This window comes from Salarias fasciatus, chromosome 10 (assembly GCF_902148845.1).
Source record: "Salarias fasciatus chromosome 10, fSalaFa1.1, whole genome shotgun sequence".
Classification (NCBI taxonomy): Eukaryota; Metazoa; Chordata; class Actinopteri; order Blenniiformes; family Blenniidae; genus Salarias; species Salarias fasciatus.
The window spans coordinates 20,704,087-20,730,304 of NC_043754.1; the positions used below are offsets into that span (position 1 = coordinate 20,704,087).

Genomic DNA, 26,218 nt, shown 5'->3' on the forward strand with positions numbered 1-26,218 from the left:
CTGCAGGCCCGACGTGAATTATCGCTGCCCGACGGAACCGGGAGGCAGGAGCGAAACAAAACAAAACACAGCAGGGCAGAGTCTGTTGACTGTGTGCTGTTGCATTTTCTTATAATAGAGATTGCCTTTCCTTTGATTTCTTCTGTTTTGTTTTTTTTGTTTTTTTTGTTTTTTTCCCCTCTGCATGAATAATGTGAAGAGCCACTGGTTGTTTGAGCTTTCCTCTCAGTAGTCGACGTTGGCAGTGTGTGGATTCTGCTTTCACAGGGTGTCGTGGTTTAATCATTCATCTTATTATCACCTGTTATAATTATTATCCACAGACTTTCTCCCGCTCCCTATTAGTAACATATTGTTTTATAAAGAAATGCTCAAAATATTGAATCTGATTTAACAAAATACACAAACCAATCAGTGCATTGATCCATCTATTCATCTTTATTCAGACAAAGGGAGGAGCCAGCCAAAAGGACTCACGCACATTCAATCTGCCACCAAACATGTCTTTGGGTTATACGATGACGTACCTGGAGGAATCTCATCCAAACACAGGGAGAACATGAAAACTCCACAAAGAAACAGTATTATTGCTTCAGTGAACAAATGTCTCCATTGAGCAGTAAAGGTCGTGATGCTCTTGCTCCGGTTTGTGGTTTGAGAATTTAGTTTTCATGGTTTCTTTCTTCATATTCCTTCTTTCAGGTCCAACTGTTAAAAATGGTTTGTGACAAAACAAACTACTTCTTGCTCTTGTGGTTGAGGCTCTTGTTCTCCTTTTTCTTGAACATCTCTTTTTCTCTTTTTCCTCTCCACGATTCTGGTTTTCTTCTTTTCATTCTGGCATCAAGGCAAAATATTTTTGTTTTTATTTTGTTTTTTTCATTAATTTCCAAAAGGTTCTTCATCATCTTGACCTTTTCTTCCTCTTCTCGCTCTTCCTCTTTGCCTCCTTCATCTCTGTTTTCATGTTTCTCTTCTTCGTGGTCTCCTTTGTCATTTTTCTTGTTGTTTTATTCTCCTTCATCTGTTTTGTCTTTCATGGTTAAATAACGTTATTTAGTTCATTTCCAAAAGAAACTGAATAAGTTAGGCCAAAGAAACATTCTCAATTCAGCTTTTTTTTTAATCTTTGCATTATTTTCTCCACATCATGTTTTCAACCGTTTGATACTGAGAATTAAGTACTTTTCTTTTATTTTAAACGCGTTGCCGGCCATGCGAACGGGGATCCTTTTGCATCTAGTGCCGACTAGATCTTGTTCAAACAGAAATAAATAGCCCTATTTCCCCCCTCCTCTTCGTCTGGATGTTTGCCTCTCCTGTTCCGTAAATCATCTCTCAGCCATTCAGATTTATCTCGCAACCCCTCGAGCTCCCGATCCCCTGCAGGCTCCGGAGCGCTGATATCAGGTTTGTGCTGACAGGCGTCAGTTTAGCTGCAGCTCCCTGGTTGGAAAACATTTAAAAAAAAAAAAAAAAAAAATCTACCTAAAGTTTCTAATGACTTAAATAAATTGATTTGGTACGGGCAGTTATGCCATTTCAATTGTGTGTTGCAGCAGCGTCCATCAACTCTCACAGCCATTGGCTATTTTCCAATTAGCAGCGGGGTTGTTTTCCTCATGTAAAAGTGGGTGTTTTCTTGTTTTTCTAAAACATGTTCATATCTCCGGATTTGGATAACATTAAATTTATGCCTCGCTAGAAGTAAACATTTTATACCCTTTTGCCTCCAGTGGTTTTCCCCAGATGTAGAGCGCATTCTCTCTCTCTCTCCAAACCTCATTTTAACAGTCGTTCCTCCCTCCTCCGGTTTGATCAATAAATAGTTGTGTGGAGGTGTTTTAAATGAATTAGCGGCGGCGAAAAACATTCCGTCTTATTTTCTCGTAGACGCAAACACACTCGCAGCGTGCCCTGTGAGAGGCGAGACCCCCGTGTTTACGTCTCCGCCGTTATGTATCAGTGTTTTGAAGCGCGGGGAAGAGCGGCGGGGCCGACGATCCGAGCGGCGATGTTGTGCGCGGTCGGATAATGGGGTTTTCTGAACGAGGGGTGCGTGGTGAAACACGGCGTTGACCTACAGGGCGACGCACGCCGCTCTGCGTACGTGTGTCGACGGTCCCCGACAGTAAAATCCTCAACGTGTCGCGACAAATTAACAGCGTTCAGTGCCGAGATTTCAGGAAATTTTCAGCGTACGCAAGGAAACCTCAGGGCTCCAAATAGTCGTAAAAGTAATCCTAACTTGATCCCTAACTTAAACCAAGATTGCTTTCTTGCCAAATTGTAACCATTAACAGTTTGCATGTGACAAACGGGATAATTTGCTAGGGTTGTGCGGAGTGATGTAATTCAGATGCAACGCACAGCATGCAAACTACTTCAACAGAACGCTTATTTCCTCGTTTCTGCATCTGTGTTGGCAGCGCTCGTGCCTGCGCTGGCATCGTGCGCCGGCTTATAACTGCAACAGGGCACATCCCTCAAAATCAAATGGAAGCCCTCAAATAGATTCTCCGCGTGCGAGCTTTGTTGCCCCTCGACAGTCGTTTCCGAATGTTTGGTTTGCAGAAAAAATCCAGCCATTTGTCTCGTCACTGTTAAAAACAAATTTGCTCTCTAGATCATCTGCCGAAGCCGCCATTATCCCGCCGAGGAGCATATGTCTAACAGTATGTTTCAGAGGCGAGGCTGCAATGAGGCTGGGAGGATTTCACTGTTTTCACTGCGATGTACAGCGATGAGGAAACCACTGATGCAGTGGAAAAGACAAAGAGTTGAGATCAGTATCGCAGGATGCTCCTTAAAATACAGATTTGACACCCTTTCCTCCCATTTTTACCATGACAGTTGTTCTGATTGCTACTTTAAAAGCTAAATATGAAGATCAGATAGCAATCAGCCTTGGCAAGAGAAGCATCTAACTTCTTTGGGATTATCTTTTGTCTGTATTGAATTCATTTATGTATTCTGTTTTTATATCACTGTAATGAGGTACGTGGAGATTGGACTGCAGGCATTTCAGCTTTCCCAGCAAACCATTTTTGTGAGTTTCTGACGCGGTGTGCTTCCTCAGTGAATCCCCGTGGAGGTGTGGGGGTAAAGAAAAACAACGACAAAAAAAAAGAAAAAAAGTTGTTTGGTGACCTTTTCAGAAAAGGCTGTGACCTGATGTGTGATGAAGCCTGATTGCGGATGATAGTAACAACAAACACTTGATGAAGCTAAAGAGCAGCGGGAACGTCACCTTTCCTCTCGCTGCCGTCGCACCTCGCCGCGGCGGCGCGGCCGGGGTTGTTGTGGCTGGTGTTTGGCGGCCAGATAGCAGAGCGGAGGATTGTTCTGAGGGCCTTGTTGTGGCTGAACGCCGCCGCTCGCCTGCCTCTGTTGACTCTGAGCATCACAGTCTGCTGTTATCCGCAGCCAGACACGATAATAATGTCTATTAGAGTATCTGCACTGGTATTCCTGCTCATTTCACTGTATGGTCTCGCCTCTTTGTACTTCTCAATTGCTCGGATATACATGATACTGAATGATTCTAAACTAACAACAATAAATAGGAGGAAATGCTACTATATCGAGAAAAATAGTTGTTCTTTCTTAGCTGTGTGCTTTGCGTTATCTTTATAGGAATTGTTATGTTAACGAGAGCTCTCTGCAGTCTTTTGCCTATTTGTTTGAGTGAAGCTTATTTTATTAAGATTCCTGATTGATTGCATTTGTCTAAAAAATATGGAGGTAAAAAATTAAATAACAGCATGAAAATGTGTGCTGTGCACAGAAAACTGCTGCAGATGGCGCTGTAATGTTTTTTTGTACATACAGCTAAAAAGTCGGAAAAGTTATATTTAGTGTGATTTCTTTGTATGTGGTACGTTGTACCGATTCGGCAAGAGCCCAGTTAGAGAGATCTCAAACTACGAATCGTCGAAATATATCTTATTGTGACTTTTTTTTTTTTTTTACTACGCTTTGCAAGAGAGATTATTCTTGAACATTTTGTGTAGCTAACCTATTCTAAACTGTAGGCTTTATATTTAGAGATACATGTGTTGCCTGTATGACTTTAAATGACAGAAATGCAGTCTTAAATCACTGTATCAATGACATTCCTCAGAATCTCACTGAATTCCCTTATAGAGGTTGAAAATTACAAAAAAATAAACATTGCTGTGAAGGTGAAATTATTGGAGTTTACCAGTAAAAACATGTTGCAGAGCTGTGATGCATCTTTATCTTTCCGGGATGAACTCATAATGTTAGCTTCCGTGGCTGAGAACATTTATTACGTCCTCATTATCAGCAGTCGGCTCACAGTTGGCTTTCTCTTCCCTCCATGCCTCGCTCGATCTGTGAAAGACCCAGCAGCCCGGCGAAGGGTTCGGAGGCGGGCGGGATTCCCTCTGAGGTGGTGTCTGCTTTTACTGCGCCACTCGTAAAAAGAAAAATCACAGAGGTTGCTTAAACATGGAACAAATAGCTTTTCGGAAGAAGGCCTTCAGAGGATTAAACCTTGTTCCATGAATGAACACTGAACAAAAATCATATTTAGATGAGATTTCGGTTTATTTGTTTGAAAGCCTCGTGAGTCCCACATGTTGCAGCGACTTTGAGATCATGTCTGTTCCTTGTTCCCACAATTAATTTCCAGGGTTACAGACGCCCGGCTCGAGTCGCCATGCTGCCCTCTTTTATAGATAAGCCATGGCGCTCTATAGATCGCTATTGACAGGAGCAGGCAGCGGCGAAGGCTGAGGGCTGCGGTAATGGCCTGTGATTGAACACCTTGTGCTGAGGTCCCGCTGCTCTCCGCCTCATTAACTCTGGCAGGTCCTCCGTTCGGCGCGCTGCATTGCGTCACGCCTCTAACCGCCGACTACAGTCCCAGAAACGCCCGCGACGTATTTACACAGGAAACCGGAGCGACGCTCTTCAAACAGGAACATCTTCAACAGTTTGAATAAGTAAACGCTGTCAGCTTTGATCTTCAAACCTCAGTATTGTCATCATGATGCTAAAAATATTCTAAAATGACATTAAGCGGCCCTTCAACCGTTTATAGAGCAGCTACAGAAGTGTGTGGAAAATGGGAGATTTTAACATTTTGTGTTTTTGAAAAAAGTTTCAAGACCTTCATTTTTACTCTCCTAACTTCTTAGACAGACGTTTTTCTCTCACAGCTAAAAATTATTTATATGTAATAAAAAGGAGAAAAAAAAAATGAAGGAAAGAAACTTTTTGCGTGTGTGGGAGTAACTTTTAGAAAAGTCATGGTTCTGCAACCGTCACAGACATTTCTTGGACCTGTTGATCTTTGGTCAGTTGCAGAGCTGCTGTCTCTCTTCGCCTTGCACAGGAATCCACTGTGTAAACTATTAAACCGACGCTTGACGGAAACCTCATGAGCCCCGAGCTAACTGAGGGAGGCTGGAAGCAACCAGAACACGTGTGAAGTGTCGCTGCCGTGTCTCGGTTGCTTTTGGATCATGGCGTCGAAAATAAAGAGCATCTTCCTCCAGAAACACCTCAGACCAGCATGTCCTGAGCGGCGCCGGTTTGTTGTGGCTCTTCAGTGGATATAAAGCCTACCTGGACGGTCAGCGTTGCGCCCCGAGGGCGTCTCCCGGCGCCGCACTGCCACCTCCCATCCCGAAGTAATCCTCTCCATTACCGGCTCCCGTCCGTCCCCCACTTAAATAACAGCGGCGCTGCCACTCTCGGCCCATTAGGACACCGCCGCGACTGCACACACACACACACACACACAAACCGCCACGAGCTGCCCGGGCCTTTATAAATAGATGGCATGAGGAGGGGAGAGAGGCTGGTTAGAGGAGGTAAATTATTCCAAAACAGGACTGAGACTGAGATCCCCCCACCTCCAGCTCCTCCAGCTCCTCCTTTCCAGGTGTCACTTTGGGCTGACTCAATTTTACACTGTAATGGACCTCCTGGGTCAACTACTTTTCTCCCACCTCACCTTCCCTTTTTCTCTTCTTTTTTTTATCTCTGCACCGCTCTCTTCATCTATCAGTGGCCTGACAACGGCTTGACTCACTTTCCCGCAACACAATTATTTCCCAAACTGACTATACAGTTCGCACCACTTAATTTTGGCCAACACTAATCAGAGATTCACTTTACTCCTAACTGTGGGGTTTTTTTTTGTCCCCCCAGCATGAAGGCAGGAAGTGGATTTCACCTCCAAGGCATAGAGAGAGGATACAGGATCTCACTCCAATGCTTTTTTGAAAAAAAATTAAAAAGAAAAATAAAATAGCAAAGTTAGAAACAATATTTCAAATTTCAAAATCATCTTATCCATCTTATTTTTGGTTAAATGATTAAAAAATGTTTAAAAAAAAATGACACTCTTGGAAATGACTGTTATACTATGGAAATGTTATTTTTCAGCATCACAGAGATTAAGAATAGAAAACGTAACAAAGAAAATGTGGCTGAATCAATGCTGAAGCTTCTTAAAAGGTCTCATAGAAACATGATTTGACTCTTTATGTACATAGATTATTCTACTGAGGGTCTTTTACTATTATGAAATGGGACAGGTTGTGATTTTTCTGAAGGGGACTGAAAAATCAAGTTATAGAAAGTTTTTACTTTCATTCAAAAGGTCTTGTTTTTCACCTGTATACACTCAGAATTTCTTATGTTTTCTTGACAAATCACACTTTAGCAATAGGAAATGGTGTGTATATGTCATTTTTATTTGGGTTTACACATATATATATAGTTTTTGTGCTTCCTTCTTTCTTGTCTGAGCTCTTCGCACTGCCTCGTCACGCTCTCTGCTCGTCTCTCTCACTTTTGTTGTGGCCCTTTTTTAGCAGAAAGCAGTGAGTGCAGACTCATTGTGCGCCCTTCAGCTTAATGTGTCGCTCCACTGTAACAGCCCCCGAACATCAAAGTGGCCTTTTTCCATACCGGGCTTCCTCCTTTTTTAGTCAATAGCCTTTGTTTTCTTGTGTGTTTGTTTAAGAGTGTGTGTGTGTGTGTGTGTGTGTGTGTGTGTGTTGGTATCTGGGTTTCATATTTCCACCCAGCCTAAACCCAGAGGTCAGAGGTCGGCCGACCTTTCGCATTCCACAGCCTTTTTTTTTTTCTGATTCTTCATTTTTTTTTTTGTCTATCCACACCCACTCCTTTCTCTATTCACCTCTTCCCCTCCTCCCCCCATCACTGCAATTTCATGTCTGTCCTCTCCAGATATCTTTAGCAGCTCAATTCAACAGGAGAGGGGAAAAAAAAAAAAAATTAGTAAAATAAAAAGCACGCAGTACAACTCTGCTGCACGCAGATTTTAGGGAAGTCATAACTTTTGCATTGCTAACTGAGGACGAACGTTCTCGCCGTCAATAAAACTCTCAGGCATGTCCAGAGGGTGCAGCTGCAGGAAAAACCTCAGTGAAGTCGCGTAGAATATCAGTTTCTCTGGTAAAAATTGAATATTTCTTGTTAAAACACGGCGAAAGGAAAAGTATTACAAGAGCAGGAGGAAGCGTCCTCATAGGAGAAGGAGTTCAGTTCACCTCACCTGCAGGGCTTTCTCACCTCGGGCTGTTTGTCATGAGAATCCCACCGAGCCGCTTTTTTTTTTTTGTTTTTTTGGCGCAAAACAAAATGGAGCAAAGACAAAGTTGCAGTCAGGAGGGAGAGATTTGTCAATATTTATCTCTCACCGTGACACGTGTCCCCTCTGTCCTCAGTCGTTTTTTTTTTAAATCTGGAGCTTTTATTTTGAAATTTACCACAGCAAAGTGACGAATCTAAAAAAAAAAAATCCAAGCCGGGGGAAAACTGAATGACAGCAGTGAAAAAACCAAGAAAAGGGGAAAAAAATCAGAAGCAGATTTGATTCCAGTCTGCTTGTTGAAATTGAATATTTCTTGCTCAAACACAAGGAAGCGTGGCTGCAGCTTCAGTTCGCCCTTATGGGCAAACAGATTTGCACCTCAGGCTTTTTAGTCATGAGCCTCTAATGAATCCTTACAAAGCTGCTTCTTTTCTTGAGCAGCAGAAAATGAAACAAAGACAAAGCTGAAGTCAGGAGGGAGAGGTTCGTCAATATTTATTTCTCTCCCCGGCATGCGGCAACACTTTTTTTTTTTTCGTCTCTTTCACTTTCCGCACTACTTTGGCTCCTGCACAAACTGCGAATCTACAATCTTTACCTTCTTTTTCCAGCAAACTCTCGGCGATGGTCCGCCGGCTCTTTAGCCGAGACAGTGATTGATCTGGTGGTGGAGGCTGTCGTGGGCCCTCCTCTTTCTCCAGTGGTTATGAACATGAGGCGGGCTGCTCTTCATAGATTTTTAAATTAGTGTCAGCTTTGCCCCAAAGATGTGTTATTGACTGATGAAATAGAAACTGAGCTCCAAACACTCAGTCCTTCCCCAGAGTTTTCCCCAGCCTGGTAATTGAAAAAGTGTGAAGGAGGGGGAGTGTGTATCAGCCTCGTGTGTTTGTGGTTTCGCTGTGTGTTCGCGCGCCTCGCAAACCGCGCGCTCTTTATCTCTGCCGGAGAAAAATGCACAGTGCTCGCCGGAGTGGAGATTCGATTGAAGTATTGCATAGGAGATCTTTATCTGTCTGCACAGCCGCCCCGAAACGCCACTGCCGCGCGCAACTTTAATCCTATAAATACAGTACGGTTCCTGTTCCAGCCCGGGAAGAAAACAACGCTTAGTGAAATATGTGTCTGGGTCTGGGCTCCGCGTCAGGCCCTGCGTCTTCGTCACTTTGAGCGTCTTTTAGCGACGCCGGCGCTGGTTTGTCACTGCGGCTCTGCTATTAAGTGCTGTTGTAGAATATTACACCTCTGGCTTGTGCCTGTTCTTCTTTTTTTGTTCCCTTTTTCTTCAATTCAACACTAAAACTGCTTTTATTACAGCTACATTCAGACTTTTTGGATTTCTGGTCCCTATCATTAACTCTAAAATTACACTCGCCATGTTAATTGCTTGGATGGGAATATATACGACGGGCCAGGAAACGTGGAATTATGACAACGTGATCCAAGCCGTAATAAATCAGAGACTCTTTTATATGAAAGGAAATATTCCCTCTGCACCACTAATTACTTCACGATGTCTTTTCTTCTTCTTCTTTTGTGCTCCGCAGGCTCGGACATGGCCATCTTCTGCCTGTTGTGCGGGAAGCGCTTCCAGACCCAGACGGCGCTGCAGCAGCACATGGAGGTTCACGCCGGCGTCCGCAGCTACATCTGCAGCGAATGCAACCGGACCTTCCCCAGCCACACCGCACTCAAACGCCACCTACGCTCGCACACAGGTCGGTTTCCTGCCTTCCACTGTAAGCGGAAGGAGCATCTCGCCACTTCGAGCCTTTTCTATGGACTGGCGGTTGCTTTTGTGGCGAGCTGGTCTCAAGGCCTTCAGCTCTTGACCAAATGGGATGTGGAATCCCTCAGATGCTTTCAGGGTCTGCCCCTCATTTTAACCTGAAATACCTCCACAGCCAAAGACAGCGGGAGACCTAGAAACGTATATTCTGCGTTTTTCTGTGAAGTCACGGCTGCTCCCTCCGTCCCCGACGCCAGACTCCCAGAGACACTGCCGGCTTGAGTTACGGTCGCCGTCCGGAGCTTAAAACACCACTGTAGGTGACGGCTGGGAAGAAATTCAGGAGCATCACCCTCAATCTCGTGGTTAAAGGAAGAGTTAAAACAGTGTTGCACATCTATGCATATATTACAATAAAATTCCCAAAATAATATGTTTTCTGAATATTTTGGCAGCAAATTTGACAGAACTTATGATAATGTGTTTCTCATTTAAATGTAGTAGTGAAGTTATTTGCAAACGTTTGCTGTTTGCAGAAGTCAGTGGCTGTCAGCAGCGCTGGCCGCTACGTTTACATAGTGTAAATAACTTGGTTGACTTGTTTGATCTGGGTGCACGGGCCGGTTTTTCGGCCCTGGGCTCCTCATGGGAAGATTAATCTGATAATATGGTGTGGTGCCAGGAAAACTCGGCTTACTCTAACTCTCATAAATACCTCCACACACCTGTGTGTGTGTGTGTGTGTGTGTGTGTGTCAGAGTTCCCTAATATGAATTCAGCTGTGTCCAGTCATGGTGGTTTATAAGACAGGGGGATTGCCATTGATAAATAAAGGCTTGTTGCTAATTCAGGAAAAAAAAGGAAGCAGAAAGGGACTATTTTAGAGAGCGAATGAGGTTTTTCCCGGCTTCACTGTTGTTTACGCTCAGCTGAATAAATGGCATTAATTCAGGTCAACTTGAAATGAATTCTGCAGCAGTCAGACGACGCTTATTTACAGTCACTATTTTCTGTTATGTTTCTTTTTTCGCTTTTTCTCCCCCGGTCCACTAGTAATTCTGCCAGTGCCGGCTCTCCACCGAGACGGAGCCGGGATGCTAATGCATTTTTTTTTTTTTTCTTCTTTTTTTGCGAGGGGGTTGCAGAGGTAGCCTGACGGATGTGGCTATTCAGACTGAGGAGGGAGAGAAAAAAAAAAAGAAAGAAAAAACACGGAGCCATGACAGAATATGAACACATGGAAATGAATCCTATTTCACCAGCGGAGGGATGGGCGCCGCTCCCCCCCCCCCTCCTCCTCCCCACCTCTCCTGCCTCTCTCTCTCGCGCTGTGTCTCTCGCCCAGCCGCCTGTCTGCGACCTTAAATAACAGTCTCACTGTCAGAGCCGATTTAGCTCACCGGCTCACGGATAAATATTTGAAACGAAAGGCAGTGAGATGAGAGCGGTCGGCCCTATTTACAAGTCAGGCGAATACACCATTAGTGTGCGATGGTGGTGGGAGCCGGGGAGCCTGGAGGTAGCTGGATGTGGCTGCTCCAGCCGCCTGTACAGTAGCGGCGGCGCGCGCATCTGCTCTGCCGGGCAGACGCCGGGGACGGACACGTGCGGCGTTCTCTGATCCACCTGCAAATGTCACCCCGGCTCGTCTCCCGGAGCCGCGGATGAGACGCCGCAGCCCGGCGCCGCTTTGAACCCCGTCCCGCCGTGGGCGTGTGTTAAATCACAATGAGCCAGCCGTGAAGGCAGTCGTTTAAATATGATGCAGAGCCTTTTGTCAGAGCGCGGATTATAAAAGTCAGCAACTCGCACAAGCCGTCGCCGGCTCCAGAAATAGTTCCTAATTTACCCTCCTTAAAAAGAAAAGTAGTGGCGTGGTGTTCCTCTGCGTTTACACTTTGATGTTATTAATCTCGTTCACACTTTGCTGAATAACAAGGCGGAAATAGCGCCTGAAAGCAGACAGAGCCAGACAGGCTGCTCACCTCAGAGAGCCCGGCCTGCCAGTTCACCCTGCTGATCGCTGGATGCAGCCGCATCGTCTAAACGCCGGCTTGGAGGCAAGACGTCGAGTAAAACGGGTCCGCCTGCAGACTGTTTGGAAAGAGTCTTTAGAGATGGAAATCCGATCAATCATGCAAGTTGCCTTAAATGCATGCCAAATATTATTTGTGTTGTTTTCATTGTGGAGTAAGTGTAACCCAGAATGCATCTTCTCCGTGTGTTCACACATGAAAAAATAATCAGAGATCAGGAGATGCACTGACGTTGCATGCAGCAGCCTCTCTACGAAATAAGTCCAGATGCAACTTCTCATTGTTGAAAACAAACACACAGTTGCATGCAAACCACGATATAGGAGATGCATACATATGTTTAAATGCAACCAGACAGGAAAAACGCATTTTCTTTCTTTCTAAATGAGTCTGTATGCATGCAGTGTCCTACCAGCAACCGTAAATCATCAGAAAAAGCTGAACAGTGGACACGGTTTTGATAGATTTGAATTTAGCAGCTAAATAAGCCTCCCCAAAGTCGAGTGTTGAGTCTTATGTGTTCTCTCTTATTTTGAATTATGCCTTTTATTAGTCCCACAAGGAGAAATTCCTTCCATTTTTAACTCAGATTAATGCAAAGCCAAGACAAAAACCGCTCTTTTTGTCTTCAAATGTCTCACATCACCTCTAATACCGTAATGTGGATAATCTCAAAGTTTATTATTAAGTATTAACAATAACTTAAATTCAATATGAAGTCCAAAGTTTAGATTTTGGTATAAATAATGGCTGCTGGGACATTTCTTCATTTCTCGTTCTTTCCACTGTATTCGGGATGAGTTGTAACTTATCGAGTTATTAACCACACCGCTGCAGGATATCAAGGAAAAAACAGCATAAACAGAGACTGGAAGTGGACAACATGACCTTGTTTGTTAATCAGGACATGCATGTTTGTCTGAATGTGACCTTGGAGGCAACAACTCCTATGAATAAAGGTCTGTTTGCATGTAAACATTTCCAGCATGATAAAAAATCGGCTGGATTGATTTTGACGAATTTTCAAAGCAGCCTGCGTCTTCTCCATAAATCCACGGATTCCCTAAATTATAAACTTTGATTGGACTGAAGCGGTGTGTGAGAGAGACATTTCTTCATTCATCAATTTATGTCCTTTACATTTGGAATGGCCCGTCACATCATGGATGCATCCCTCTTAGCAGATCAGGCTCTTAAGTTGGTTGTTTAGGGGATGAATTCATCATTATCTTAATCCGGCACTCATTTTATTGAAACAAACGCATGAATTTTCAATTTTAGACTATTGAAAAAAATAGATGGCACTGTTTAGAAAGGGGTTTTTTTTTTGCATGCAGTATGACAAAATAAGCACATTTTCGGTCATTTGCTTTAGCTTATTGTGAAAAAGCCACAGAAACGTGAAGATAAACCGGCAAACCTGCCTGCTCCTTCCCCCTAAATCCATGCTCTCCCGAAAATATCACAAAAGCACGATGCACACAACTCTGTATTTTATATCTGTGTGAAATCTAACATTCAGACTTTCAGAGCCGAATGGAAAGATTTTTGCATGAAGCTAAAATTTCAACTGTCTTTACATCACATTAATGCGTTTTTGTTTTTGCTCCCATATATTTACTGAAACATCACCATCAGCACAGTCTACCCATTCACGCTATCAGATGGCTCAAAATTGCTTATTAATTGCAAAGTAAACACTTTGATGGTTATGTCTGGAGGCACCTTGTGCGTCTTTCTCCCCGATCTTTTTAAAGTGACTCATTGGATTCACATTAGCATATGATGAGAAAAGAAATGATGAAAAATGGGTTTTTTTTTCTGAGTCCTCACAATTTCAAGTGACGCCTTAGCCTAAATGCACACGTCAGTGAAGTCCAGCGAAGTATTTCTGAGACCATACGTTGTGTTTTTCCTTTTTGACTTCATTAACAAGCCAGGTATTTCTTCCGGCTGTGTTTTACACATCCAGCATGTGCGGCTCAGCCACCTTTTATAACCTTGAGCTCCATTCTCGTTGACTGATTTCACAGTCTGCTTTGTTGCACGCCGCTCTCGCTCACTTGGGCTTCATGCAGACGCCGAGGCTGAGGAAGTAATCGGAACAAAACGAAGGAAACGTTGAACCATGATGTTTTACAGTAACAATAGCGTGTTTGGGCACAACAGTTGTGTGGAAAATGAAGGTTTTAGATGCAGGCGGTAGCACTCGGACAAAAACAACTCGTCCCTGATTCCCTGCAAGTATCTTCTCCAGGAAGCGGGAATCAATTTTGACGAGAATCCCCTGGCAAATACCGAGATCTCAATTCCCTGTATTCAACCTTAATTTTAATGGACACGCCGTGGCAGCTCATCTTCCGCTGAGAGCTTTCTAGATATAGCTCGGCTATTGGCGGAATCGCCGTTATGTTGTATCAACTGTCAACAGAAAGCAGCGGGAAAAAAGCACTTTTATGGACATTCATTACGTGTGCTTCATTTTACCTGTCTGCAAGCCTTATCTGTTGAAAGCAGCCTTGCTGGTTCGGGCTCTGACACTGGATCACCATTTAGGACGGGGGAGAGCGGTGTGTGGGGGGGGGTGGGGGAAGAAAAAAAAACAGATTTAATGGTGTTTATTTCAGCATCTTAATCTTGCCATCTCTTCTGCTCTCCCTCGCTGCGTTTCGCTTATTTCCCCTCCATCCACCTGCAGTTTCATTACCTTCTGTTAACAGACCATTACTTACAGCAGCGTCGGCTTTTCATTTTATTTCTATATCTTAATAGCGTGCGTGTGTGTGTGTGTGTGTGTGTGTGTGTGTGTGTGTGTGTGTGTACAGTACGGGTTCACGCTGGCTTATTTAAGTGGCGTTGGTAGCAGCTGTACTGTTCCCTCTCGCTGCTGGCAGCACACACACACACACACACACACACTCTCTCTCTTTACAGACCAGGCCTTCATTAATATTCTGTTGTTGTGCACTGTCTGTGTGTAAGTGTCTGTGTGTGTGTGTGTGTTTGTGTTTTTTTTTTTTTAAACTCTGAGCCAATTTGCTGTCTGCTGTGGCAGGGTGTTTTGTGTTCGCAGCTGTATTTGATAGCGCTACAGCCAGGGAGAGAGGGAGCGAGAGAGAGAGGAGTGAATTGAATTCAGAGAGAGAGAGAGAGAGAATGAGCCAGTTCTGGTCCTGGCATTGATAGAGCCCGGTGATTTACAGCCTCTTACCGTATATAATGAACATGCCCCGCGTGCCCGTGGGCACAGGCGCCCTCGGCGGGCCTTTGGGTTGTCGGGGGGAGGCGATGGGGGGGGTCAGGAGACGCAGGTGGCGCTGCTCGGGGGCACCCTTGGGTTCAGTCACCAGGCTGCGGTTCCACCTCACTGTGCCGGGTCCTCATCTGTGGCGTTTCCCCGCCAGAGACGGAGAAACAAGAGCGAGGAATCGAAGGAAGCGAGGATGGAGGAGGGAAAGGGGGAGGGAGGGGTGAAGTAATTGTAGCAGATTTGGGATGGACAGAGGACATGTCCCCATTATTCTGAAGGCCCCGTGAGAATATCCCGACAAAATGAAGTCCTGTCTGCCCCTTTACATCCTCACAATGTGATTATAGAGTTGTGTCTGATTTATTTAAAGCTCGCCGGCGCAACTTTGCACTTTGGCGTCCCCGAGTGGCAGCGGGAGATAGCAGGCATGGCGCGCGTCCCTGGGCCAGACGCCGGATGCAGGAGTTGGACTGCAGCTGGAATGTGTTTCCACCGCTCTGTTTATCTCTGCCTCGGCCGATAACAGACGGCCTTGTATCGTATTTATATGGATCTTTTCTTTCCCATTGAGAAATTTAAAGTCTGTGTGTTCCGTGCTTGTATATTGTACAGAACAAGCAGTCATGGCTGCTGCTTCAGTTTAGCAAAATGAAATGTTTCAGGATATATAATATTTGTTCAGGATAACCTAATATGACAGAATGATGGTATCAGTAATGAAAAAAGATTGTTTTGAGAGTGTAACAACTTCATTAAATATAGAATCTGAGATCCAGGAGGACTAAATTTAACACAATAGCTGCAAGATTGATTGTAAGACATCTGTGTTGTTTGATGTATTTTCCAACACAAAGACACAGAACTCCTCTCTCCCATCACCCCATAGTTTTTGATGATCAGACGTTCGCACAGCAACAGGACATTAAGCGTAAATAACCCTCCATAGGCCTCCTCTGAGTATTAGCATCCCACTCGCCGGTCTGATCGCAGGCCCTAATTAAAGGCAGGTGAATCCGAGCTCAATTATTATTCTTGCGGCGTCGCGCGAGCCCACCGAGCGCCGTGATGGATTGTGATCTCTGCTGTGGTTGAAACGCTAGAAAGAGCACAATGTCTTACAGCGGGAGCCACTGATAACTTCATGCAGACAAATAAAGACTGTCACTTTTATTGATTTTTACCCAGCCCCCACCGCCGCCGCCATATACACCCACATCCCCTGCTCCATCCCCGTCTCGGCTTTATCCTTCCCTCCGTCTCGCCCCTCCATCCCCGTCCTTCGCTTTTCAAATGGGAACGCGTCCAACATCACAAGGCGCCGGCAACGCCGCCCCTCGTAAAAGTATTGCACGCTCCTCCAAAAAAAAAAATCCACGCGTCAACGCGCTTCTTTTGCCTCCCCGCCTAAATAAATCAGCCACATGCACAGACACTGCATGTACATACATGAACTCCTAAATAAAATATGCAGGATGGAAGTGAAATCGTCTCTTAGCAGCGGGGCAGCGGCGGCGGCACATAACGAGAAATGCAATTTATTCCCCGGCACGTTGCTGCTTGGACAGGCAGATAATGAAAGGCATAGGTCATTGATGGTGACTTAAACCTGCAGCGCTGGAGTGAAATACATTAATAAATATCCACAACATTACTTGGCTGGAGAGTGTAACAGTGGCGGGAGAGAGAGAGGGGGGGCGAGCAAATGACGCAAGAAGCAGCCCCTCATCAAACACAGGAATACAATTAGACCCTGGACTGCCGGTGAGAGGCTCCGGCAAATCATAATATCCCTGATCGTTGACATCTGAATATCCATTACAGCCGCCCTGTGGGAACCCGGTGCCGCGGCGTCCCGCCGCGCCCCTTTATCGTTTCTCATTTCTGAAGGCACGCGCACTGTACACCGCGTCCGAACGACACCGGATGTGATTCTCCGTAAACGCAAAGAAGGAAGCGGTCAGCCGCCGCCAGAGGGTTAGACAGGGGAGGCGTGGATACAGGCAGCCGGCGAGGATCGAGGTATCTGGAGGCTTGACGTGCGTTTGTCTAAACTTGTAATTTCCACTTTAAGCGGTCGCGATTTGACCATGACTCAAACACTTCAAGAAACTAAATTGTTCAACAATGTGTGTTTTTTTTTGGGGGGGGGGGTATGATTTTGGAAATTTTTCACATAGCAGTGATCAAGGTTGTGATGACATTTTCCACTCCTCAAACTGCAAAATTACATCAGCCGAAGCCAAAGGCAACACTTTCATTTGCAGTGCCCTGCTGGCCTCAGAGTGCTGCGTCTGAATAGAAGTGTTTGAATCCTTTTAAGTTTCTATTTGGAGATTTTCGCTGTGTAAAAGTGGCCTGTGGGAGAGGCCTTACAAGTAAACTGTGTTCATTTAGAATAGTCTCAGCCAACCTGGGGTTCTGGCCTTGAGGAGGCACTAAAGATCACAGGAGGAAAGGCTTTCAGTCGATGAAATTAGATATGCACAAGTTTGGGGGTTTGAAAAAAAAATATATAAATAGACACTTTCCACAGTCAAGAGCAGACCTGTGATGGAGATGGAAACTTTAATAAAAGACAAATTTGTGGACTCGAGGGAAGAGAAGATGGGAAACCTCCACCTGTACGTAACCTCCACGCTCTTCATTAAAGTATTATAATGCCGTTTGTTCAACAGTATTCTACAATATAATGAAACCTGTGCGACTCCCGGATGTGGCGAACATACTGACGACTGAAACACGGCCGCATCTGTAAAGCACGAATCCTGAACATTTAGCAGGTCACTCTTGCGACTGTAGAAACTCCTCTCCCGACAGATAAGGCGCGATGAAGCTGCCGCCTCAACTCTTTTTGACAGGCTTCATAAAGCAGCTATCTTGTTAACCTCAGAAGAAACGGAGAAAATAGTGTACTTGGATTTCATGGCTTTAAAAAAAAAAAAAAAAAGAAAAAAAAAAACAATTCTGCGAGGGTAATAAATTTTGTGATGACAATCTCGGCTCATTATTCTAGTTTTCGCCCATCACTCAGGTTATCCATTAGCGCATTGTGACACTGGGACTGCATGGTCAATAATACATCTCATGGCCGGTAAACAGCCATGACAGGCTACAATTATTTAAGGCTTTACACAAAGCAAAACAGCGACGCGGGTGATTTGTGGAGCAAGACAAAAGATGGCTTATATTTGTCTGCTTGTATTAAAGCCTTTAAGTGTGCATCCATTAAGACATAATGTGTGTTGTTCTCACACTGCGCGCTGCCCGACACAAAAAAATAATCAGACGCATCGCTCTGTAATGTGCGCCATTCGTTTGGCGTTGCATCGGCATGCCATGCAAACTATTACACTTCACCACAGCTCATTTCTTTTCTTTCTTTTTTGTTAAATCAATATTCTTTCTTTGTTTTTCCGCTTTGCAGCAGGGGACCATCCGTTCGAGTGCGAGTTCTGCGGGAGCTGCTTCCGGGATGAGAGCACACTGAAGGGCCACAAGCGCATCCACACCGGGGAGAAGCCCTATGAATGTAACGGCTGTGGGAAGAAGTTCAGCCTCAAGCACCAGCTGGAAACCCACTACCGCGTGCACACAGGTACCGGCGCCGCAGCGGGTCCGGCCGGGTGGAGGGGGTGGAGGGGGGACGTTTCAGCTGTGCTGCAGCGTTGGGTTAAATCTTGACCTTGAGCTCAGGGGGACCTGGGTTTGAGTCCCGCTCGCAGCTGGAAAGGCATCTGACTAAACAGAGTCCAGGATGGAAGGTGTCGTTGACCTGCTGCGCTCTGAACAGGCAGCAGCTGAGGAGACGCCGCTCTGTTGTGGTTTTTGACTGAGATCAATAGATATTGTTCATCTTCTTTGATCCCCTGAATCACCGTCACCTTTGGGGAAACTGGACGGCTGTTGAGTGTTTCAGGATATTAAAATATCAACACCTTTAATTCTAACAGCACCCTTACTTGATCTTTTCATCAGACAGAAAATTAATGCATCCGTCTTCAAAACGCCGGGTGTTTTTTTTTTTTTGTATAACTTTCTTGTAAATTGTTAAATATTAATGGAAACATGCAGCATCAGTCAAGTTCTATTTCTGGGCGTTGCGGACACTCTGGCGGCGCTGAGATGAGGCGTGTGGAAGCACTCTGGTGCAGGATGCGGAGCCTGTCAGAGGACGCCGCTGCAGGAAACCGGAGTTGCGGGGCGCAGCCCGGACCAGATGAATATCTCTGTTGCTGTGATACAGTAGATGAACGTCTCAGAAGACTCTGTATTGATCCCGGTATATTTAGAGCCCCATAAAGATGTTGACACAGTGATAAGCTGGGTGCCCTGGAGAACCAGTGCATGCTTACCAGAGTGAGTGAGGATACCACGGACGCTCCCCGGGACGGGCGCTCGGCCAGGGCTTTATGCCTCCTCACCATCGCTTTTTCTCTTGACACACACACACACACGTGCACAGCAGCAGCAGCACGCTCCCATCTCCCATTCAATAAGCCAGCTGTTAAGCCACACTATCAAGGCAGCCTGTCCAATAATTGGCTCCCCCCCCCGTCCAGCCTTCTCCCCTTTTGTGCGGGGGAGGGGGGGCCCTGCGTTAAGCCGGGGAGCAACAGCAGATAACAAGAGCAAGTGACAAGCTCACAGTCAAAGGCCACCTCGCACAAAAGGGAGCTGCTTGATGAATCATCGACATTGGCAACCTAACCCCCAACCCACACACACACACACACACCTCAACCGCCTCTCTTCACACATCCCAAATGCCAATGCCAGATCAATACCCGGGCCCCATTTGCAATTCATTATTAGCTGGTTATTTGAGGCAGTCCTGTTTACAGTCCGGTTATCAATATCAGCGTCTTGCAGGTGTCCGCACTGTTGCGAGAGAAAACACACGCCGGCCGGCGACCCCCGCGTAAGCGCTTATTGGCGAAAACCGGCACCGCGACCCCGGCAGCCGCTGGAGGTCAAGGTTAACCGGGGCTTTGAGAGAAACGACGGCGGTGCCCGTTTCCTCTGCCAGCCGCTGAAAGGTGACGGCGAGCGGCGGGGCCAGATCACTTCCGACAGCTCATTTCAAATGCCATTGGTAAAGGTCAGCATTTACATGTCTAATTTGCGTCTGCCGGCTGGAGCGCCGGTGGATTATTCCCTGCCATCAGTCAAATCATTAGCACGTTCAGGACGGCCGCCGTCGCTGAATTGAAATGTGCCCCCTTGATGTGGCAGCGAGGAGGCTTCGATTCACGACACTTTCAAGAAGACTCCGGTGTGTTTTTTATGATATGCTGTAGATCAGCAGATAAGAATGGACTGAGAGTTTTAACTCCTTTGTCTTTTAAGTTTAGTGAGTGGCTCTTTTATATCACTATATTGAAGCTTAATCTTATTCTTGCAGTGTGGTAATATCTAATCATGCAGGAAAGATGTGTCTTACTGTATTTTCAAGCAAGAAATCAAAAAACGCTATAAAAGTAGTGAAATCTTTTACTAAAACTTGCATTTTTAGACCTGGATGTGACAATCAATACATGATGCGGCGACGTCTTTCATTAACAATCAAGCTATAATTTTAAAGATTTCCCCTCCTGTATATGATAGTTGCACATTTGATTGATTAGCTTACAGGTTTCTAGCATTGTGCAACTTATTGAGTAAAAATCCCAAAATACACTGCTGCCTTTTCAGTGCACCAATGATATTTAGAGGCTTTCCATCCCCCGATCCGCCATCCTGCGTGTCGACGACGGACCTCAGAGGTGAACAAACTGCTCTGCGGTTTGCTTTTCTTCATCTCTCTCCTTTCAGCCGCACCAATTTACAGAAGGCAGCCGGAGCGACTTGAAAGAGTCGGTCTCTGTCTTTTTCTGCTGCGCAGGAAACTGCCGGGATTTTGTCTTTTGGGTTTTGACTTGTCACGAATTGTGTGTGCGCACCTTCCAGTTGTCATTAAAACACCAGAAACTTCAGCGGGCTGACGGTGTTTGAACCGTGGCCACGACATCGAGGCTGCAGTTTGGCCTGTGAGTAGTTTGTCTGATCAGCAGTGAAGATGTCGTCGACTTAACTGGTAAAATCAGCAAAAAGGTGCAAAAAAAAAAAAAAAATGCCTGCAGTTATACAAGTTTAAAGCAAACTCTGAGGCGGTTAAAAAAGATAAATCAATTTAACATGAAACAACAGTTTCATTCACATGCTGTATGAACACTTTTTTTTTTTTTTTGCCTCGTTTCCGACCTGTCGCGCTGCTTGTGTTTCCCGTCACGTCGGACGCGGTTTTAGCGATGTTCCCCTTGTGTCGTTCCTTTTATGGGCCGTTCTGTGTGAAATCGGCAGAGGCCTCCCAGCTGACCGAGGCACTCTAAACCTCCCTTTGGATTTTGGGACAGACGTTGGCGCTGTGTTAAAACGCTTCACGCTGACACCGTTCCTCCTCTATTTAATTACACTGCGGTTTGAGAAGTTCAAGGAGAAAAAAAAGTAAATACCGAAAACCTGAAACCAGCGTTTAAAGAGCCCGAGTTAGTCTGTCAAATGGAGTTTTCAATAACTGATTTCATATATTTGCCACAAACAAATTAATGTAATGTTTTTCTTTAAAATATTGTGATCTATATGGCAACTTTAATCTTTTTTTTTTAATTTCATTTCTGCACCAAACGCTGCTGTTTCCGGGCGGTGACGCTCCTGCCGAGAAACGCCGCGGCTCACTCTGTTGTTGTCTCCGTCCCCGCCCTGTCGTCCCCCAGGTGAGAAGCCATTCGAGTGCAAGCTGTGCCACCAGCGATCCAGGGACTACTCGGCCATGATCAAGCACCTGCGCACCCACAATGGCGCCTCGCCCTACCAATGCACCATCTGCCTGGAGTACTGCCCCAGCCTGTCAGCCATGCAGAAGCACATGAAAGGCCACAAGCCGGAAGACATCCCCCCAGACTGGCGCATAGAGAAGACCTACTTGTACCTCTGCTACGTCTGAGAGCAGGAAAGCGGGTGAAGAGAGAGAGAGAGAGGGCGGGGCTGGGATGGGGGTGGGTGTGATGAGAGGTGAGGGGAATGTAAGAGAGCGGATAGGCGATATGGGTGTTGACAACTGAGGAATGTCAACGACAAGAGACTGGAAAGCAAGAGGGTTTGTTTTCTATTTTTTTTTTTTTTTTTTCTTGTCATGCAAAGGCTGCGATGGCAACTGGGTGAAAGGGTGGTGACGGTGGGGTGGGGGGGTGGGGAAAGCTCAGAAGAGGAAGGTATGGACAAGGAGAGAGAGACTCTCCGCCATTGTTCGGACTCACCGGGTCATTCACTACATCTGCAACCGCGCGCGTTGTTTCGTTTCTGGTCATTTAACGCGGCGCCGTGAGGCTAACGCGCCGCGCGGAAGTGACGCTTCGGATGCTGCCGCCGCCGTGGTGACAGACACAGATTCTCAAGGGCTATCTGAATCTGCACACCCGTCCGCACAGGAGCCCGTCTCTCGGTTTGGTTTGACGGCGTTCGTTTCATCCCGGCGTTTCGTTTACAGCCAGCGCTCATTAAGGAGAACCTACGAGCATGAGCATCGGTTCCAGTCCGCAGTTTATGTTTCTCCAAGTACATGGACATATTTCCATATGTAATATACACATCTAAGAAACGGATGCTCCAGAGGGTGGACGAGTTTCTCTTGGTCTCTTTCAGTTGCACATTGCAGAGGTATGCATTTTGTCACTTCTCCCCCCCGAGCAGTGAGCACAGAATCCACCTGTCCACACACGAAATCCCTCAGATCCGAGCGGCGGCAGCGCGATAGCCCCTGAGAATCCGCAGGCTTTATGCAGTAGAGGAAGCCGGTCGGACTGGACCGGCGGCTGCGTTGGAATACTGCAAACCGTTCAGGAGGGATCCGCTCACGCTGCTTCTGGTCGGGAGCCTCCCCAGTTCTCCCAGTCGTCTTCCTGGTTCTGCGTCTCCGTCGGATGAGGGGCTGGAGGAGGACACGAGTCACGGCGGTCCAGCCTGACAGTCACTTTTGTCCCCCCCCCCCCCTCCACCACCGTATTATCAGCTCCGCATCATAGTTTATCTCGGCTTTGTTGCACAGGTTAAACAAATCACGACAACAGTCTCTGTTTGATGTGGGCAAGGGTTTGTTTTCTCTCTCTCTCTTTTTTTTTGTTCCATTAACTCATAACATAACTCTCTTTTTTTTTTTTTTTTTTTTTTACAGTACCGCAGCATTAAACCGGACCGCTCTTTATCTGTGTGCATTTAACCGGATGACGATCACTATCTCACACTAACGCAAACTGACTCGCAAAAACACACACTGACCACATCAGACCCATCCGTTCACCACAGCGAAGGAGCGGGGCGTTTGGGAGGGGGTGGGATGTCTGGGCGGGGCGGGGCGGGGCGGGATGGGCGGGAGGGGGGCGTTGTTGAAGCGGTTGCTGTCCGTGGGAGTCCTGTGACTTTGACTGCTCAGTAGTGAATGTTGAAGAAGTGCTGGGAATGCCTTAGCTGCACACGCCTTCGCGCTCGGCGAAGGCGTGGAAGTTTTGAAGACTGTTATATTGGTGTCAAAAAAAAAAAAAAAAACATGAATGTGAAAGCCTGCAAGCCGGGTTCATTCAAGGCTGTGTCAGAATACAAACATCAGCAGGTTCGTGCTGCCTGTCGGTCAACGTCGGGAATCCCCGTAGCTCGAAACTCTCAGAAGTCGCCGACTTTTCCAGGAGAGTTTAAAAATTAAGATCGTCAACGTCCAAACTAACAGTAGCTCACATGTTGCAGGAGGTTGTGCTCAATCAGGGGGGGTCCTGTGTGGAGTTTGCACGTTCTCCCACAATCCAAAGAAGTGCATGTTCACTGGTGACTTCAAATTACCAACAGGCGGCGATTTACATGCAGGATTATCAGTCTGTGTGTTTGCTGTGAAGGAGCATCTCTGATTTAGTCCGCCTGTCACCCACCGGCAATTCAGATCAATTTCAACACCCTGAAACCCACCTGAAAGCTGTGAAAGGACCCCAAACTGAAAAAAGAAACAAACAAACAAAAAAAAAAGCCAATTTCTGTCATTTCCCGACGGCCCTGAAAGGCAGCGTTGACCAGATCCTGTGGTCGAACCTGCAGGCTTTAAGGAACAGCGCTGCGTGTCGCAGCCTTATCTGGGAGATCACATATCCAAAATGGCCGGTGAAGAGGGGGGAGGGGGGGAAACCAAGCGGGGGGGAATCACTGATCGGACAAGACACAGCCCTGCAGCTCAGGGGGGGGGGCGACCAATAAGACGACAGAATAAATCAACTCTTTCTGTGGTTTTGTCCCTGCACTTCGTCTCTCTCGTGTCCCGTTGTTGTTGTTGACCTTGAGTTTGATCTCAACGCATCGTACTTGAATTACCTCGTTTTTTTGTTGGTTTTTTTTGTGACCTCATGTTTGCTTGTGTATTTTAATTTTTCCCTTTTGTTTCTTTGTGTGTGTGTGTGTGTGTGTACGTGTGTGTGTGTGTGTGTGTGTGTGTGTGTGTTCACAAGTGTATGCCGCAAAGATGCATTGCAAGGAAGACGATGCAATGTGTACGCAGAAAAAGAAAATTAAGTGCCACGGTGAAGAGATTTGTTGGGTTGTTTTGTTTATTTTTTTCTTCTAACGTTGTGTATTTCTTTGTGCATTACTTGTTACCAAACTTGGTATTATTAACCCTGCTTGTTAAAGAGCCGGAAAGGTTTGGTCATGTTATAAAAGCTACCTCTAAGTTGTTCTTTTGTTTTATTTTGTTTCTTGGCAAAAGCACATTTTTTTTTCCCCGTGTGTTTGTGTTTTGCATTTTATTTCATCATTGCTACGTCATCTCATGCTTATTTTTTTTTTTTTCTTCGAAACGTTGATTTGTGATTGTTTTTAAGCAAAAATGTAAATACAAGGGTAAGAGATATGAAACAGAGGTTGGCAGGATGAGAAAAGTCGTGCAATTGGATGTTTTCTCTCCTCTTATTGTCTCCCCCTGCACCTACAACCACAGAAGAGCAGAGAAAAAAAAAAAAAAAAAAAGAAGCAATTTTGAAGCCTTAAGTGATGAGTAAGAGGGATACGGTGGATAAAGAGGAAGTACCATTGCTTTTTGAAGAGGGTTTAAAAACAAGAAATTAAACTTGAAAATATGTGAATAGAATTGTAGTTTTATAATGTGAAAAAGCAAGAGAAGAAATTAAAAAAAAAACAACAAAAACAAACAGAAAAACCCCAGTATAAGGTTCGCCACAAAATGCCGAACCGCCCCGGACAGGTCATCATGTTTGCAGTAATGCAGAAAGCGTCGGACAATTGGAACTGCAAGTGGTAATCAAACAAAACAACAAACAAGCAAAACAAAAAAAACAAAAAAAAAAACAAAAAAAAAAAAAAAACCAGGAAAAACCACGAGGTTAAAAATAGATTCTCTCAGAAGAAGAGCTCTGCTGAGAAATGGGTGTATTCCTGAACAAGAGCCAACAGAGGCAATTTGATATATAAAAATTGTGATATTTTTGTATTCAGTGTCGGTCCTTTTTCCATTTGTGGAGGGTTACAGCAGGGCACAAATATTTGTATTTCTTTCCTTTAACTTTTTTGTTTTTTTTTTTGTTGTTGTTCATTTGTTTCTTTATCTGGGTGTGAATCATTTTTGGCCTTGCTCCCTCTTTGATATTGTTGGACAAAAAAACACGTGCGTGAACATATTGTAATAATAAGTGTTGCTTTTTCTGGATGTCAATTGCATTGTAGGTGAAGGACTAAATCTATCCGCCACAGAAATTTTACGAGTGTGTGTGTGTGTGTGTGTGTGTGTGTGTGTGTGTGTGTGTGTGTGTATGTGACAAAGTTTAGAAAAAGAGATTTAAAAAAAAAAAAAAAAGGTGTTAAAATACTGGGCGGCAGAGGGGCGCTGCCAAACCTACCGATTAGTACTCGTCATTCACAATTTCTCAATCAAACTTGACTGTCAGCATATTTGTTTCTTTATTTTTGTTTTTGTACTTGAAAAAAAAAAAAAAAAGAAGAAGGGATGGCATGTCCCATGGTGTCTTGCCATTTTATTCTCAAACACTGTGAGCTGAGGGAGGCTTTTTTTCACCCTCATACAAAAATATCCACCCACTATAATAATAGTAATAATGATAATAATAATAATAATAAAGACCCACGGTTCAGTCTGAACACCACAATGCAAGACCTGTGCAGTCACGTTGTTCCTATCATCGTCCTCTGAATGTTTTCTACTTTTTTGTGTGGGTGAAAGAGTGTGTGCGCGTGTGCGTTTACGTGTGTATGTGCGTGTGTATTTGTGGAAAAATGCACTAATCAGATCAGATACAAGATAAAATGATATTCTATGCCACTTTTTTTTCTTCTGTTGGAAAAAAAATATATATATATATATACATTGGCATCGATATAGTTCTTCCCTCAGTGTTCCTCCGATGTTTCTGTACTATCTTTGTGCCTAAAATGGAAATTGTTCAACAAAAATATCCATCTATATCTGCTTAGTTTCTGTATTTTCAGAAGAAAATAAAAGTGGTGTCTCCAGCACCCTAGGGATGTCATGACGCTCAAAAATGACCTGATTTTTTTTTTTT

At 45.1% G+C, this 26,218-nt stretch overlaps 1 protein-coding gene across 2 annotated transcripts in view; it reads left to right on the plus strand.

The window, feature by feature from the left end:
• The window catches only part of zbtb16a (zinc finger and BTB domain containing 16a), a 137,589-nt gene extending 115,970 nt beyond the window's left edge, over nucleotides 1-21,619 (plus strand). For both annotated transcript variants that reach the window (XM_030101048.1, XM_030101049.1), the window contains 3 exons: nucleotides 9,145-9,315; nucleotides 18,037-18,207; nucleotides 21,365-21,619. In XM_030101048.1, the coding sequence (XP_029956908.1) occupies nucleotides 9,145-9,315; nucleotides 18,037-18,207; nucleotides 21,365-21,594 (572 nt within the window). In that variant the 3' untranslated portion in view covers nucleotides 21,595-21,619. The remainder of the gene's footprint in view (nucleotides 1-9,144; nucleotides 9,316-18,036; nucleotides 18,208-21,364) is intronic.
• Nucleotides 21,620-26,218: the final 4,599 nt, after the last annotated feature.